Source organism: Labrus mixtus, chromosome 5, assembly GCF_963584025.1.
Source record: "Labrus mixtus chromosome 5, fLabMix1.1, whole genome shotgun sequence".
NCBI lineage: Eukaryota > Metazoa > Chordata > Actinopteri > Labriformes > Labridae > Labrus > Labrus mixtus.
This window is the reverse complement of record NC_083616.1, coordinates 9,364,305-9,381,993: the sequence shown is the minus strand read 5'-3', so window position 1 is coordinate 9,381,993 and position 17,689 is coordinate 9,364,305. Positions and strand designations below refer to the sequence as shown.

The 17,689-nt window shown below is 39.8% G+C and overlaps 2 protein-coding genes across 2 annotated transcripts in view; one reads left to right on the top strand and one right to left on the bottom strand.

Annotated features, from left to right (window-relative positions):
* adamts13 (ADAM metallopeptidase with thrombospondin type 1 motif, 13) overlaps positions 1-17,689 on the top strand; it is a 370,029-nt gene that overhangs the window by 232,320 nt on the left and 120,020 nt on the right. The window lies entirely within an intron of this gene.
* The window catches only part of slc15a4 (solute carrier family 15 member 4), a 29,066-nt gene that overhangs the window by 4,553 nt on the left and 6,824 nt on the right, over positions 1-17,689 (bottom strand). The window contains exons 6-8 of the mRNA XM_061037656.1: positions 16,111-16,291; positions 12,416-12,574; positions 8,220-8,378 (exon numbers count right to left, since the gene is read on the bottom strand). Coding sequence (XP_060893639.1) covers positions 8,220-8,378; positions 12,416-12,574; positions 16,111-16,291 — 499 coding nt within the window. The remainder of the gene's footprint in view (positions 1-8,219; positions 8,379-12,415; positions 12,575-16,110; positions 16,292-17,689) is intronic.

Here is a 17,689-nt window from a genome sequence, read left to right as displayed (position 1 = left end):
TGAATTAATAATAAATGAACAAGACAAATGTTTGGTGAATGAGATTAAATTTTTACATCAATCTAACACTATTTGGGTTATTACTCCATGATATGTCATGTTGTTAACAGTTGAATCATAACTTGAAATGTGACAGCATTAATTGCTCTATTATAGATTTTAAATAAACTGGTGACTTTTTTTAAAAGGTTGGAAAGAGAATGTATATTGCAGGATGAATGAGCTCATGTAGCCTGATGTGTGCTGCATTAACACCAAAATGTGTTGCTTAGAGTTGCTCTGAGTACTCTGTTTGCCTGCCTGTCGTTCAAATCACCAGATTTCAGATGGTTGTTGTTGAGCTTACCACAGACATCCCTCAGAGACATCATTATGGAGATAAAGAGCTCTTAGATCTAAGAATAGATGTCTTCTTGCTTGTTTAAATGGACATCCTACTTGTCTGTGCCCCCTCTACCGCCATACACTGGGCACCAAAATACTTCTGATGGGAGCATTGCAAATTTCAGGATCAGCCAGCAACTTATTCTGGTGATGTTTCCATAATAATGAGGTCCAATAGGTCTAAAGCCATGTCAGCAGTTTATGCTGATGTTCAACAGGTATAAAATAAACCATGTTTATCAACTTTGTTGAGGTTGGTAGCATGCTATCATTTTATATGTAGCACTTTCCAAGTGACATAGTTTAATCTCCTGTCTCACAAACAGTTCACATGACCTGTAAATGTTAAGTGTTGGCTCCATCATGTGATACCAAAGGTCTATCAATAAGGTTGAACTAGATTCATATGAACTATATGACTTCACTAGCTTTTAACCTACCTCTATGATGTCACACACTTTATAGCTGACTGGTTGAAGCTCTACTTTTTGGCATGAGGCGACGTTTTTGTCTGTACATTTTTGATAAAGCTCCATGGAGAAGGAAAATAAACTGAGAGGTTCCAGGTTTTTATTTATAGCTTCATTAAAAACAAGTCATGTGATATCAAGCTACTCATTTGATATTAATTAAAAAAAAAAAGAGTCTTTCCTTAACAATCCACCAAAAATAATGAATTTGTTTATCTTTAAAGCTTGTAGACACATTTTTTAAAAAGTTGAGCTGACTGCTGTATGCTGACAAAAACCGCTGTGTTGGCTACACAACTATTGAATCATAATGAAGTAGAAACTAACTGAGTGGAACATTATCTTCATTCTCCCTGCTGTTCATACCAAATGAGAGACTTTTTTTATACCACGTCTTTAAAATGCACTGAAAATTACACAACAGTGATTATTCAGTTAAAAAACAAACACATTTTAAAGAGCTTGTTTAAAAAGTCAGGGTATCACCAAAACCCTTCATCCTCTGAAGAACAAAGATGTCCGTATCACGTTTTTTTTGTCAATCAATAGATGCTGAAATTTGTTTCAGCTGACAAAAAAGGTTCATTGACTAACAAAAATGTCCATCTGAGGTTATACATCATCAACCATTGTGCTGCAACCAATGCAAAGTCTATGAAGCGATATGAGATGAAGACTCAGAGGGAAACTAACAAGGAGTGTAGAGCATAGTGTACAAAAGAGAGGATCTTCTGTTTATATATGCAGTACATAAATCTGCCCATATTCCAAGACATAATCTATTAATTCTATTAACCCAGAATGTATGTATGAGTCTATGATTAAAACATGCTAGTATGACACACTGCAGGCCTGCACAACATCCAGATCCGTGTATTAGAGACAGCGGTGTCACATCTCATCCTGTGTTAACACAGAATCCTTCATGTTCTTGTACATGATTTAACAGGACGTCCTACTGATCACAGAGCAGGATTAACTAATTTAAAACAAGTGATCTTAGTGCTTTGTGCAATCACTTACGATTAGCGGAGCAGATCACACTCTTTAATGTCACCACAGTGCATATAAATAATTCTGTTTCCACTCTCTGTTGTGTGCGTGCTCTCGTGGATAATTAGAAATGGAGGGGAATAAAGACAAGGCGTGATGATGGGATTCTCCACACAGGAGTGACTCTTTGTTAACGCTCTATGCACTGGGCAATCTGTACAGCCTGAAACCTTTGATCTGAGAACAGAGAGCCGCTGACTGATGACTGTGAAGTTCTGCCAGAGCATTAATGAAATGAGTAGCAAATGGAAAACCTGACACTTTGACCACCGCCACAGTTTTTTGCTTATTTTGTTGTCATCTTATCGGGTCAAAAGTTTCCATTGTGAGAAATGTATCAAAAACCCAAGTGGTGTTTGAATAATTCATGACGTGCAAAACAATGTGCTTGACGGGAGAGTACGGGAGGAAAAAGGGAAATGAATTTGCTGGGAGGGCACTTGTATTTTCGATCGATAATTCCACTAAAGAGTCTGCCTCTGCAGTCTTAATTAACAGAGCAGTTTGGCTGAAAAAAGAGAGAAAAGAATACAGCGTGCAAATGATGTTGAGGGAAGACCTATGTGTTCTGGCAGAAAACAACACCCAGAGAAAACACGGTGTGCTGGAACAGAAGCAGAATGAAAGTAAGTGCAGGATTTACAGCCGCATATTCAACACTCTGAGTTTGCTCTTAAGCAGCTACTGAATGTCAGCATGAGGAATGTAACAAATCCTGATTTTAGGACCTTTTTACTCTTGTGCCGGGGAAAATGTTGTCCCTGCGGCTCGACAATAATTCTGACGGATGACTGGATCGCAACCTTTGTTCTAGATTTCAAACCATCTCCCTTAACTAGGACCTGAGGAATAAAAGAGGGGTCTGGCAAAAGAGCAAACATGTAATTTTTCTGAGCAATGAAAATTGTGCAAGGTTTCAGTTTTGCAATGGTCTTGCTCTAATTTCATTATACATTAAGTCAGGTTCTGCTCCCCCCTTTTAGCCTCCGCCCTCCAGGGCCCACTTGGCTGCTAAGCAGTTTCAGAAATGAGAACGGCTAATTACAGCAGCAAAAGACTACACAACGACTTGCTGTAAAACACATTAATGAAGCCCATAAATATTTGACAGATATGTTAAAGGAAAATTCTTATCAAGGGATAAAAGAGAGCAAACCAATCAGAGTGGAATATCTATTGTTACACATTTTCTCTGTGGCTTTCACATGTGTGCAAACGGGTTCAGTGTTACAGCTCTGAGTCGATAAATAAAAGAAACGTAAAAACATTAAGAGCCCCAACAGAGGGGGTCAGCTTTGTGATATCTCGACGTGCAACATATCACAGGTTTTTGGTCAAACACAGCACTAACAGAGTTTGTTTAGCTACATTAACAGCTACAGACTACAGTATGCTGCAGGATAACATTATATTTGACTTACTGGTGTCACATGCATCCACCAGCTGATACATGATAAATTACAGTTCTTTCTTTTCTTTATATTAGTCTATTAGCAAAAATCCTCCGTAAACGATTCTTAAAAAGCCTGATCTTTCAATTTAAGCAGCAGATCTCTGGCGCCTATGTGCACCACTTAAAGAGCCCATATTATGCCCTTTTTGGGGTTCATATATTTAATCTATGTACCTACTTTTGTACGTTCACAATAGCTAAAGTTCGAAAAAAGTGTCTGTTTTCATGTACTGCTCCTCCTTGCTCCCTCTACGCTCTGAGTCTGTCAGCTACTCTCTGTTGAGCCCCCACTGTTAGACCCCACGTGGGCCAAGTCTGCTCTGATTGGTCTGCCAATCTGCTCTGTCGTTATTGGTCAGTTGCTCAGCACGCGTCTCGGATATTTCAACATGAGCTGCAGGGCTTGCCACAACGAGCCAATGGACTTAGATCAGTGATCTCACACTGACAATGACGCCGCACTGACTAATTTTTATCGAGGGGGGCTAGAACCGAGTGTTACATGCGGCTAATGCTACAGCTAACAGGAGGAGGTAGGAGAAGTCGCGTTTCCGCAGACTTTGAATTTTTGCACATAGATATGCCTAAACATGCACAGGACACTTGGAAAACACACTAAAGGGCATATAAAACTAGAAAAAGCATAATATGGGACCTTTAAACACTTCCTTCTTTTCACTCTGCACAGGGATTTAGCGGCAGTACATTAACTTTACACCATGCTAATAAATTGTCCATCGATCAGTAGATCACATGCTGTCAGAAACTGTGGGGGGTGGTCTGAGCGAAGCACGGATCAAATATTTGAGTGATATCAACTTGTGGGACAATTTAACTGCGAGTGGGTTCCTACCGACCATGTGAGCCCACATGAAACGGGTCAATATCACTTTAATGTTTGAAAATAGATCAGTTGATCCAGACCTCAAGTGCATTGACCCAACATTTCTATGCTTCAGTGCGTTCAATGCCATCCTCCACCTCACAGGGGATCAATGCCTGTTTGTTTCTGCTATGAATATACTTTATTTCTGCAGCAGCCCCCCTGCTCGTTAAAACTTTATGACCGATGCAGGAGATAAGTAAACAGCCTTAACATGCTAACTTATTTAATGTTCTGTCTGCTGCCTCTGACATATCTGATACAAACACCAAAAATGACATCTTCAAAAAGAGTCCTTTCAGACAGAATAAGATTCGATGTCAAATTTGCCAAATCTGACATGAAAAGCTTCCATTAAAACATTGACATTTTACTGAGTGTGATCCAACACTTCATGAACAGGATGTGCGAAGGTCAGCTCGCTCTGAATGTCTGAACACGTCTCAGACATCTGACATAAGATCAGTCAGCACTTGAACACAGGCCAAAGAATCAGCCAAAGAAGCCGTTTCCTGCCATGTGACCACAGAGGCTCACACACACAAAAAAACATATTCATTTTGAGTGATGAGTCATTTTTCTTACAAAAGGTGTAGGTAACGAAATGCAAAAACAGACATTTTTCTAGAAAGAGAAAACAACTTTCTTGTGATTGAAGAAGATTGCAGATATCAAAAAGAAAAGGTTGATCTTTAATTGACTTGGCTCAGGAGTTTAAAAAGCCTCCATGCTGTCTCTGACAGGAACGGAGGAGATGGTGTTGAACCATGGCAATAAATATACCAAATAAAATGTGTGATGAATGACCACTCCACCAGATGTAACCACAGGGGGGAACGATGAGGCGTGGGATTTTCAAGGATCAATAGTTTCAACACTAGAGCTCACCATTATTTAAGTTTGACAACAGATGTGGCTGAAATACTGTAAAACCATTTTCTTCACCTCCTCTAGGACTGTCTGCACGGCCTCAGACACACATGTTCATTCACTCCGAGATGCTAGATGGGAAAATAATGAACTCACAGAGACAGTTACCTCAAAGAGCAAGAGAAGAGCTGGCATTAAAACTAGGAGGAATCAGCTGGTCTTGGTAATGTTCTTTTTACATGAACAAAAATACATGTTACTACCCTTCTTTTTTACAGATGTTTTCATGTTGTTGTTCGAAGTCAGCAGGACTTGAAGTTCTGTAATAGCTGCAACTACACAATATTTTGAATGATGAATAACTCTGTCAACAGCTCAGTTACTGCTCATAAACATCATGCTCATACCATAGCAATTTCATATGGAACTACTACTCATATGGACTAATTAGAGCAGCAAATACCCAAAACATAAAGACTGAAATGTGCAAATAGATGACACTATATAGTTATAACATAAAGCCACAGTGTAGTTGCGATTGGAAATAAAAGTTTCTATCTTATTAGGACCATTAGCATTAGCTAGCCATCATTCAAATTAATACAAAAGGACATACTTATAAAATAACAACTGTGATTATGGGCCCCTACTTTTAAATCACTGTTGAAATACCAAAAGTTTCACAACATGAAGGATTCATTTTGCCCTACATTAGCTGCCAGTTAAGTTTACAGGTTAGAGGGGCAAATTATACGTCGATCTCCTCCTTCCACAGTGGGACTCGTAGTATTCGTTTTCACATGGAGTATTAGATGCATTACCAATGTTTTGACTGATGTATCCGCCAAACTAAGAATTTGAGATTTGTACTTTCTGAAGCAGCTGGTATTACTTTCATGAGGGACAGACTCAATGAACTCTATGTGACACTTCAACCAGAGCTGACTAACATTAGGAAAGGGCGAACAGGGCAGGTAGAGGTGGAGCTACAGCACGACAGGAGAGCTACAGATCCACCAGTGTGATGCCAGACATGCGCTGCCATCTCCATGTAACGCTCCAGGGACAGCTTTACTTAAGAGAAGGAGGCCTATGTAATCAGACCCCCAGCCAGTGATTAATGTTGCTCATCTGTCTTCAGGCCCGTAAAGCTCAGTTCAACTTAGCAAGGCTCACCCAGGATGCTGTTTACTGCACACCATTTTGCCCGCAGCCATGGAAATAAGTTGAATCCCTTCCACCTAGAGAGCCATGAGATGTGAAAGAAGCTAACATCCAACAAACTGTGAAAAACAGCCATAAAAACAAACTGCATGATTCCTGACTGTAGTTAATGCCCAAGCTTTGTGCCATGTGTCTTTCATCAATGGCCAGGAGGATGTTTTGTTCCATTCCTGCAGCTCACCTTTAAAATGACTTGCTCGGCAAAGCAAAGAGAAGTCTTACAGGCAATCCGACTCTAGTTTAACTGCCTCTCAAGTGATGCAAGGCTGAGCAAAGGATGGATTTATGACGCGTGCCAAGCAACTTCGAGTGCTAACATCATCAAAAGTACCTCCCTACCTGTCGGCACACTGTATTAATGAGCTATTAGGTGTTTGTGGGTAAACAATTTACAGTGTTGGCTTATTTACAGCATGCTCAGGGAAAAGTGCATCTGGGCTGGGAGCCTCCTCACGCTGGGGAGCCCATCCATCTGCTGCCATCACCACACTATTCATTCTACCCCATGGACAGATTTACACAAACCTTTTGTCGTTAGTCTGACATGTCTATTTATTATGTTGAACACTCTTAAAACAAGAGAGCTGCACAGGGTGCCCTCCCCCCTCCCCCGCATCTAATCTGCAAACTCTTTAAGTGGTTTTTAAATCAGAACACGCAATAAAAAAATCTTAAAGTATGTCCTGGAAAATGCATTCTGTACCTGAATCAATACCAGCAATTTTATTTCTAAAGAGACCATACATACAGTCAATGTGCAAACCCAATAGTGTTCCCTACATGCACCCAACAGCAGGCTAAACAACTGTGATGTTCAATACGGGAGGATTATGGACAGCCCTGAACAAAACTGAGTGAAGATCTGTCACCTCTGTGCCCGACTTATCATAGCATCACTCTTCAAGTTCAAGTCGGACTGAGACTGAAGTCAACATGATGAAATGTCAAATGGCTTAAGGGTCAGAAACACAGACTGGAGTCCAACCCCATTGTGTAATAATCCATATACAGCTGCACAAGGTCAGTAATGTTTATTTAGATCTCCTCACTCAGGAGAATGTCAGTATTATGATCAAAGTGCTATAAAGACATGATTCATCAAACAAACAAAAAAGTTTGATTTGTGATTTGTACTTTTTTGCAGCGGGAAGAAAAATAACCGACATATGAAAGCAATCCTTTCAGAAAACATTTGGCTATTTACACATCTGACAGCTTCATCTGACCACATTTAGATTCATTATGTTCGTTATCATCTGGTGATTATATATACATATCAATCAATCAATCTTTATTTGTATAGCATCAACTCATAACAAGTGTTATCTCGAGACACTTTACAAAAAGCAGGTAAGACCTTATTCTTTGTTTTTTTATATTACAAAAGAGCAGGTAAAAGACCTTACTCATTGTTATGTTACAAAAAGCAGGTAAAAGACCTTACTTAATGCTCTATTACAAAGACCTTATATTCGATCTATCAGTCAGCTCTGCTTTTTCTCTACCATCTCTGAAATATCTAGCTCCTTAGCTGCAAAGTGCTCAACTTAGTTCAGCGGAAAGCTGATAACTTATTTTGGTGCAGAGTTAACGTTTGACAGTGGTGTTTGAGAGCTGTTATACTAAACACAAAACAGCTGCATGCAGGGCTCGAAATGATGCTATGAAAGTGGTTTGACTGAACTGAAAGACTCAAGTTGCAGAGTAGAAAACCATAACAATGTGCTGAAAGATGCTAAAGTTCTCAGTCAGGCTGAGAGCAAAGAGTGTATGAAATTAGAAAATGTTCTCTGAATTCATCCCTTCATCCCTATGAGTGACACCTTTCACATTACGCTACGACTGTGCATAATATAACTGTATGAGGATCATTTTCTCTTACCAAAGTCTTTGTGGGATGACATCCAGCCAATTTCCTTTATGGAGACAATAGCCAACAAGCCGGAGCCCACGAAGGAGCCGATCCCAGAGAAGAAGAAGAAGAGCCCCATGATGGCACTCTGCATGGACTTGGGAGCTGCAGAATAGGCAAACTCCAGACCTACACAGAGACAATAAAAAGACAGATATTTGTTGAATTTGTGTAAAAGATGTGGCGTATAATAAAGTGGAAATAATTTCTGTTGCACATATATAAAAGATAACCTTCAGAGCTTGCATTCACACTGATAGCATAATGAAGCTGGTGACTCAAGCATTTAGGTATTTAGTCATACTCTTTACCTGAACACATACTGTCCAGTCTATGAAAATGAAAAGACAAGGTGAGACTATGTACCTGGATATAAAAGCTGTTCCTGACATCAATGAAACACGACTGGCTTTGTTGACTGCGACTGTTTCCCTTTCAGTGTATTATATGTGAGACCAAAAGGCTCCCTCAGCAGCTGCCTGACAGCTAATTTTCCATGGCGACACTGGTCTGTGGTGTCATTGTTGGGTGTCAACTATGCTGAGAAGTGGTTTCCAAAAAAAACCAAAAACTGTTATTTCTGGGAGACACATCACTCAGTGTTTACTGTGTCTTGAAGAAAATAAAAGGAGAGAGAAAATGGGCAAAAGACGTAAAAGAAAGAGAGACGAGTTGGGGGAAAAAAAACACATCAAATATGAGGTTTTTTTTTCTTTCTGTGCCTAAAGATCCATCTGGCTGCAAGCTGACATTGATAATTTCATGGCACCTCAAACATGTGATTTTTTCAAATGAGGCCCTATAGCTACATCTGTCAGGAGAGATTAGAAAGCTGCAGTTAAATACGTTCGCCGTTTAAGACTTTCCTTGGAGGGGGACATTGAACACTTTAATGTGATGAACACTTTCTTTACAGATACCTGCGTTAGTTCTGTTGGGGGGGAAAAAGGAATGAGATCTGAGCGTGACAAGCCTGAGGTTATTACTCAGACGAAAAATATGAACGACCTTTCCAGAGGTTCACAACAATATTTTTGTTTATTTACTTAGCTAACCTTTTGATAGCAACAAACACCGGTCAATAGCTATGCATATCACAGGGAGTCGCAAAGGTTGGTGTGGACACTGAGATATGCCTCAGCACAGTAAAGGGAACAGTGCAGACGAACCTAACATTAAATTATATTAAATCTAACTGTTGTGTCATGTCGTCAAACATTGTTGTACCAACAATAACACAGGCGACAATCAAAATGACATCCTTGGATTTCACTAGGCAGGCACAAACAAGTTTGACCTTTCATGATCGAAACGCTGATTTGAGGAAAAAAAAAGGAAATAAATGCAAGGAATTCAAAGTGTGTATGTGCATATTTCCCCTCTCTGAGGCATCATCGTAAGGGCTATTTTCCTGTCTTAAAAAATAACATAGGCCTTTAACATTTTCAAAAGTGCAATACATAATTAAAAATACTGTAGGGTATCATTTTGCAACATTTTTGCATATTCTTAGTGCCTGAAAGCAGACATACTTCAGCTCAGAATTACCCCTCGTGTTACAAGACTGAGGATTGCAGCGAGGGGAGTCTGATGGCACCGGAGGTTTGAAACAGATTTATTCAAACAGAAGGAGACTAAGGGGAAATATTCCTCCTAACCAGACATATGTCACAATTCTGTCAGCCAATTTTCCTTGAGGTAAGCCCTGTGGGATGTTATGGAGGAAGGGGAGAGAGTAAGTTTATTTTAAGGATCCCTATAGCTTTGTTATGCCTGGATTTGACTTTCATAGGAACCCTGAAATCCAGTGTTTTAGTGAAGCTTTAAGGAGCTCTGTCCAAGGGCTTTATAATAGCAACGCTTATAAAACACATTTTAGTATTTTTAGTATAGATTTTTACTTAAAGACGACAGATTTGAATTTATGTGGATGTATTCTAATCCTGCAGGGACTCGATCAGCGAGATAATTCTCCAACTGCAGCCAGAAAAAAATATGTCTTAAATATTAATGGTTCAATCTTCAATCTTGATACAGATATTAAGTGAGAGCTATGCGGAAGAGCCCAACAACATGACCCGTAGTAATGGGAGAATGACTCAGTCATAGCTACAGGCCTTACCAAACTCAAAGCTCTGAGATAATTGAGGCCTGAGGCCATTACTGTAGACAAAGACATAAATAAAAGAAAAATGACACAAAGCTAAATAGACACAGAACAGAGAGATAAACACTTACAGGGCACATTTCTGCTTAGCTGCATTAAAGTGGGCCACAGCTGCCTCAATCCAGTGATCTTTCTAACAGTCACAGAAACAAACTCCCCTCTCTTCATAAACAGAATATTGTTTTTCTTATTTCCATTCTAAAATGTTGCAGCCGCAATTGGATGAAACATTAGAGCAATTTCTCACTTTGTCACATTTCGCATTAGCAAGGAAATATTGTCCCACTTCTTATAACTCTTAATGAAATGGGATTTCTTGTTTAGGTCAGGCTGCACAAAATAACGTGGCAATTTATCAGCAGATACCAAAAGTTGTTAGCAGCTGTCAGTTCCAGCGTGACCTCATCTAACCTGCTTTTGTTTCCATGCTTTTCTTTTTAATAATTTTCTGTTTAAGTAAGGGAGTTTATTTTTCCAGGGAAAGAAAACTTGGCTAATATTTCCAGAGAAGGATTATGGTTGGCCTCACGATGATCTGCGTGTCTCTAGGAATTATTTTCACTGGAAAAGAAATGCCTGTGCTGCAACCGTAATACATGTTGGAATTTAAATCAGACCTGGGGTCACATTGTGAGAAAAGTTGGTCCGAGTGCTGTAATTGTGAAATTCTTAGTATTGTAATATCGCCTATGAAATTCTCCTGTTTTCTGTCCCAGGATTGAAAAATACACATATTCACAAAGAACTTAGCCATTAGGAAAGCTTCTTAGGTTTAAAAAAAAAAAAAAAAACATTTCAATAATGAAGTCCCAAGGTTTTTAGTCTGCTGCCAAACAGAAAAAGAAAAAGATTAATCAAATCGTGTTGCAGAAACTTTTTTTACCCTTGTTATCATTTTGTCCTTGTCCGTTGTGTTCAATGGAGCAAGTCGATAATCATGGAAACGATCGCATAATGTTGGAGTATAAGCAAAACCGCATCACATTGTTGCTCTGGTCATCAGAGTTACAGAGTGCTGTAAAACCTCTTCTTGTGGAGGTTGATGCAAAGTATTCTTTAAGGATGTTTCAAACTCATTTTCTGCCTCTTTGGTCTACACGACAGTGTAACTGTCAGCACCCTCAATGAGCCGCACTGATAATTAAACACACCATCATTTCCTGTCTATTCAAGTGTATTATGTCCCTATGAACAGTGTGTCAGCATGCTAATTGGATAATTAGGAGTTGAACTTGCAATACAGTGCATGTCACATTGTGTATTATCTCTCTGGAGTGTGATATTGTGGTGTAGAGGGGACAGAACATTCTCTGTGATCACTGTTTTGTATGCTTGAATGTATTTAAATGTACAGTGGTAAATGTCAACACACCAGGTGAATAAACATAGAGGTGAAAAGTTGATGTTTTTAATTCTGTTGCCAACTGTGATTAAGCCAGCAGACACTCGTGGTACAGTACATGGAGAAGATAGGTTTATTTATCTGTCTCATTAGCTAGCTTCTGTAGCTGTTTAGACAAATGGGCAGAGGAAGAGAGCTAATATAAGGCGGCTCTCTGGCTCAGACGCAGCTTTCATCATAATTTCAATTTCAAAAGGTTACTCTATCCACACCTTATTTATAAATTGTCCCATTACAGAACAATGTCTTGCAGCTGTGCGAGAGGATCGAGATAATCAATTATCGATCGACCTATTGTTCTATTTACTCTGGAATACAACCCATGAACACATTACACTGCTGCAGACTGGCAATGAATCAAACAAACTGTACAAAGAGGGGTTTACACATCAGTCTTCATCGCACCCTGCTATGAGAAATGGGCATAAATGTTTTTTAGACATCATCTATTCAGCGTGTTGAGTGTGAAAGTGCATCAGAGCGCTTCAAACAATGAGGCTCATCTCAGGGGGACACTGTATTTACTGTTAGTGTGAATCATCACGGCTGCCTGACCGCAGAGCTAAATGAGACACAGGAGAGGTCAAATGACTGTACCTGCAATGCTGGCAAAGATTTCGCTGATTCCAATCAGGACATACTGAGGGATTTGCCACCATATGGGTAAATCTGCCGCGTAGTAGGTAACGATGCCAACCTTCTGGTCAATGGTACCATTTGATTTGACGATCTCCAGACGTTTGGTCTCCAAAATACCTGAGGGAAGAGATGAAAAATGCTAATTAGCAAATAAAGCTGAGAGAAAGCATCGTCCTGAAAATCACACACACACACACACACACACAACACACACACACACACAACACACACACACACACAGTGTATACAAGCTATGATTCTTCAACATATACGCTGAAGTAAAGAAAAATAAAAAATTGCCCATGGTGTCAATCTAAAGGCTTGGACATATCAGTCAGGATGAAGATTGCTCATTTGAGTATGACCCTGCAGTCCACAACACTAACAACATGCCAAACACTGCCAGAGTTAGAGGACTCAGTGACAGGTCATTAAGCTTCTAGCTACTTTTAGGTCCACTCTACCACTGCATTAAGATCACATCCGCATGCTTCTATAATATGGCAGTTAGCAATGGATCAGTGCAGACAGTTCAATAATAAGAGCCAAGCAGTTGTCATCAAGAGCTGCCGCCTTCTAGAAGCTTTATTCGATAGCTATTATCATGTAACCAGCGGCTATTTGCAGATAACACCCAGAGACAGCCTCCTATCATAACTACACTTAATGCTGTGTTTGAGAGGAGTTGTAGCCTTGTAATCCGGCTATCCTATAATACCAGGCGTCCATCTCAGGCCACAGGGCCGCCCAGAGCAAGTCTTACACTATGAACACACTTTGCTGCTCCCCCTCCCCCCCTTACTAAATATCACACATCCAACAGCCCTGTGTGATCCCTTGCAACTCTGCCCCAGCTTTTGAAAAAAAAAAAAGAAGAAATAAAAGACAGAGATAGTTTTGGACGCTGCAAAATCCATTGAGCTTTAACCAAAGCAGATTAGTACACAAAGTTAGCAGAACGTGATGAAACATGCTAAAAAAAACCTCTTCAACTACAATGTCAGAGCAGCTTTTCAGAGCTTGCCGTGGTATGTGGCTGAAGTCTGAGAGTGTGGAACACAAATAAAAAAAGGATCAGAAACAGCCCACAGTCGGCTTGACAGCATGTCTTCTGCTGTCCCTTTGCACTGCATGGGAGGTCCAGCCGTCCTTGTGTCATGTGTGTCAGCGAGCACGACGAAACCCTGTGAAACATCGCCGCACCAATGTCATCATGACAATTCAGGCACATTTTTTGCACATGGAGATGAAAGTGATTCTAACTCTGAACAGCAGAGGCTCGGCCAATGTTGTGGACGCAGGGAGGCAGGCTGACAATGCAATGTGTTGGACTAGCTGTACTGTGGGCAGAAGATGCCACACTCGCTCTTTCACATCTGTCCATCTGTCAGTCTGTGAGCTCGACATGATTTCAGCCAGTGGACAGATGCAGAAAAGCACTGAGGACACATAAAGAGCCAGATGAGGGAAATGTAATTTTAGATGTGACAAGAGTGTATTGCAGCTCAGAGGAGTCAATGCGTGTAACTGAATAGATGTGAAGCATGGCAATGCCAGGCTACGGCAAAATATTCCTGGATGTTAAATAAAGACACATTATTAAAACTGTATCTTCACTCTTTTTTTTTTTCAAGTAAATTACAGTGCAGATTTCATCCGGTCGTCTGATTTAACTCTTAAATTCAGATCAGAACTGTGTCGCACACAAGCTGTGTGTTTACCTACTGTTCTGTGACCAATGCTCACACCACTCCTCCATCGTAAACCTTTCTTTCCACTCCCAGGACCCAAAATTGCTTGCTGCAATCTTCAGAATTTATTTTCCCTGAATTCAAATGCAAGGATTGCACTTTCTTTCAAGAAGCCAAATGGAAAAGTAAATACCTGAATAGCTATTGAACATCAGAAATGAACAAGCTCGAGCACCTTGCCGTCTTGGATTGCTCATGTCCTCTGAAAAGAAAATTTCCCTTTAAACCGAATACATTAGACGCATTAGATTTGGTAAATAGACCTTTTACCTCGTCTCACTGCTGATTGAAAAGGAAGCGTCTGATGGGCTAAGTCAGGCTTAAATAACACTCAGACTAGAACATCCAAAAACTCCTCTCTCAACAAACTTTCTAATTTCTTCTTCACCATGTCAATTTAAAGTACAGCACCGGGCCAGGAGTTCAGTCAAGTGCACCCATGTTCTGATGTTCCTTTCAATCTACGGACAGTCTATAGATTCAATTCAGCACTTAATCACATTTTTTACATTATTTTTCTTTGAATTAAAAGTCCCGTATTTTCTTATCCTTCCCTTGTTCTGTTTTTTGTCCTTGTTATTAGCTGTTCATTCAATTTCTAAGAACAAAGCGATGATAAAAAGTCAAACTCTTTGCTTTGTAGCCATTTATATTTACATGTCCAGATTCTGATTATGATATATTCAGAAATGTTATACTTTCTATACGATTTTTATAATTCAATCTTTTGACCTATTACTCCGTTGACCATTTGGCCTTTGCTGCTGTCATAACTCTTTTATGCAGATGAGAAGATGACACATTCAGAGTGTAGGATCTTATTTGACTACAGGCAACAGGTTAATAATATCTCATTGTTTTTTCTGCTTTAACAACATTACGGCAATAAATGGAGCATCTATTTGTTCTTGACTCAAATATCGCTTAATTAAATCACTTGAAACAATGAACAAGTCACTAATTTATCTTTATCTTAATTTGTATAAACAACATATTTAATAGACTCACAACGAATGAAATCATCCCGAGCCTATTGTTCTCCAGTTTGATCCACTGCATGTTTAACAGTCAACTGGCAATCAGGATGAAGCACACCAGTCAATACCTGAAAGGTCACTAATGACAGAATATATTCTTCATATTCCATGTGGTGAATGTATTGTGCCTCTGAGACAGGAGAGGGGGCATTGGTTGGGGAAAATATAATGTGCATTGATTCTCAGGAGTGTAACTGATTTGCTTTCTTCCTGCCTCCAGGCTTGTCTCCCTCAAAACACTCAAGCCTGAATGTATCAATGCAGCAGCACCCGCTGACAGGCCTGGCTGGGACTTTATTTCCAAAATAATCCACAGGCTGGGGGTGAATAGGACTGAGCAGTGCTGCTGCATGCGGGTGCAGTCACTCAGTCCCAAAACGAGAGAAGCCACAGCTCCCCCTGTGCTCTACAGGGCGAAAAAAGAATAAACCTCTGCTGCTTTTTTCCTCCTCGCCAGGTGGAAAGTCATGTTTGATTGAGGGCCAATTAATACATCTGTGACAGACCATCTGCTGTGTCCCATACAAAGGGACACAGTTGAGGCGACAATTATTTAAAAAATGGATATGCCAAATACCTGTTTATCATACATCAAAAAATGCCTCAGCTAAAATGTGCCAATATAGTCTGCCAATTTTTAGCACTGCTGGTGTGGAACTGTCATATCGATAAAAATGTTTCAAAAGTCCCCCAAAACAGTACTTAGTATTAAATGAAAAAACAATTGTCTTTGTGGCACTACTAGAGCTGTGTTGGAAGCACAGATCGCATGTTGCATTCAGCAGACACGCTTACTGTGTTGTTGTTTTTCATCATGCCTGCTTCATGTGACAGTATAGACGGGACTGGCATGTTGTGCACTCACCTGCTGCCACAGCCGACCACATGACAAAGAACATCCCCACTGCGATCCTCTTCAAAGGAGAAGGCAGCAGGCCGCGCCGTTTCAGGATGGGGTCCACCACTTTGTCCTTAAGGGGTATCAGCATCAGGATGAGCACTGCATCAAACATGGTGAGCCAGGCGGCCGGGAAGCGGAACGTCATCTGAGGGGGGTCCAGAGGAGAAAGGTGAGGCGAAACTGTGCTAAAAGCAACAAAGCATGAAGAGTACAGAGAATGTCAGTGCATTCCTGCACAGTTCACCAAATGTTTGTGTGCTTGTGAGTGAGTGTGTGTACTTCAGACTTGGTATTACTTTAGCACCCCCCGGTGGTCAAAAGGAAACATAATGAAATGAAGAATATGCATTTGATTCACATTAAAGAAAGTATGCAGACAAATAAATGAATACAACATTAGGATGTTAGTAATAGATGTGTTGTTTTTTCTTGAGAAGTAGTAGTATTACTGTTATTCATTTTAATTGTGTTAAAGGTGCACAAGACAAAGTGAACAAGGCTGAATTCAAAAGAGAAGTTCTCAGTTCAAATATAATATTCACATGAAGTGTCACTATGAATGGACTTCTTGTACTGTGCAAACACACCAGAAGATATATCAATCAGAGAGAAAATCCACTGTTAGTATGCAGAGTATTACACATTCAGGCAATCTCTCACTGAGTGAGCAATAAAGGACGGTAACTGCTGGGAATGTTTTTTGCAATTCAAATTTAAAATGCCATCTGAGATCCTGATGTGTCCCTGGTTTAACACTTCTGATAGCATCATTTACTGTCAAACTGAATTTCCATTTCTTGGAGTAACTGCTGGTAATCTATATGCAGCTCCTTAGAGAGCGTTTCCCTCCCTTGTTTGTGCATTCTCGTATTCAAAATGAGCAAACCCTCAGTGAGACTCCGATGCAAAAGGTAAGTCAGGCATGAATGATGGAGGTGTCTCTGCAGGCCCAAGTTTGTAGTGGGCAAAATGTACTGCTTTTTCTTATTCACCGAATGGACAATATAAATAAAATGTGTACTGAATATATATTGTTAACTAAAGTGTGAATGCCAGGCTGGAAACTCAGGAGATAGTAGAAAACGGAGAAAAGGAGAAGACAAAACAAACTTTTTGCTTTTTAATAAATCCATTAAAATGGGGGGTTATTGGGAATTGGCCTTTAACTGTGATGCAATGTGACCGTGTAACTCTTTGTGAATCATAATATTAGTGAAAAGAAAGACTGTGAGAACAAATGTCTACTTAAATTTGTATCACTTAGGAATATGTTCTCTTTAGGCTGTGTGTTCACTTTGTTTTGTACTTAAAGGACACAAGGTAACATCTTCTTTATTAGTAGTAAAAGTAAGGTACAATGAGCATAGATTAAATATAGCATTAATTTCCAAAAGGAAATGAGAAGTACAACACCTTAGAAATCTCCTTTACACCACTACGAATTAAAATACTGTACATTCATGGAGACTTAAAAACAGGCCACAACCACAGAGAAGTAATCCTCCTAGAACCCTAATCTAATCATACTCAGTTACCACACAGT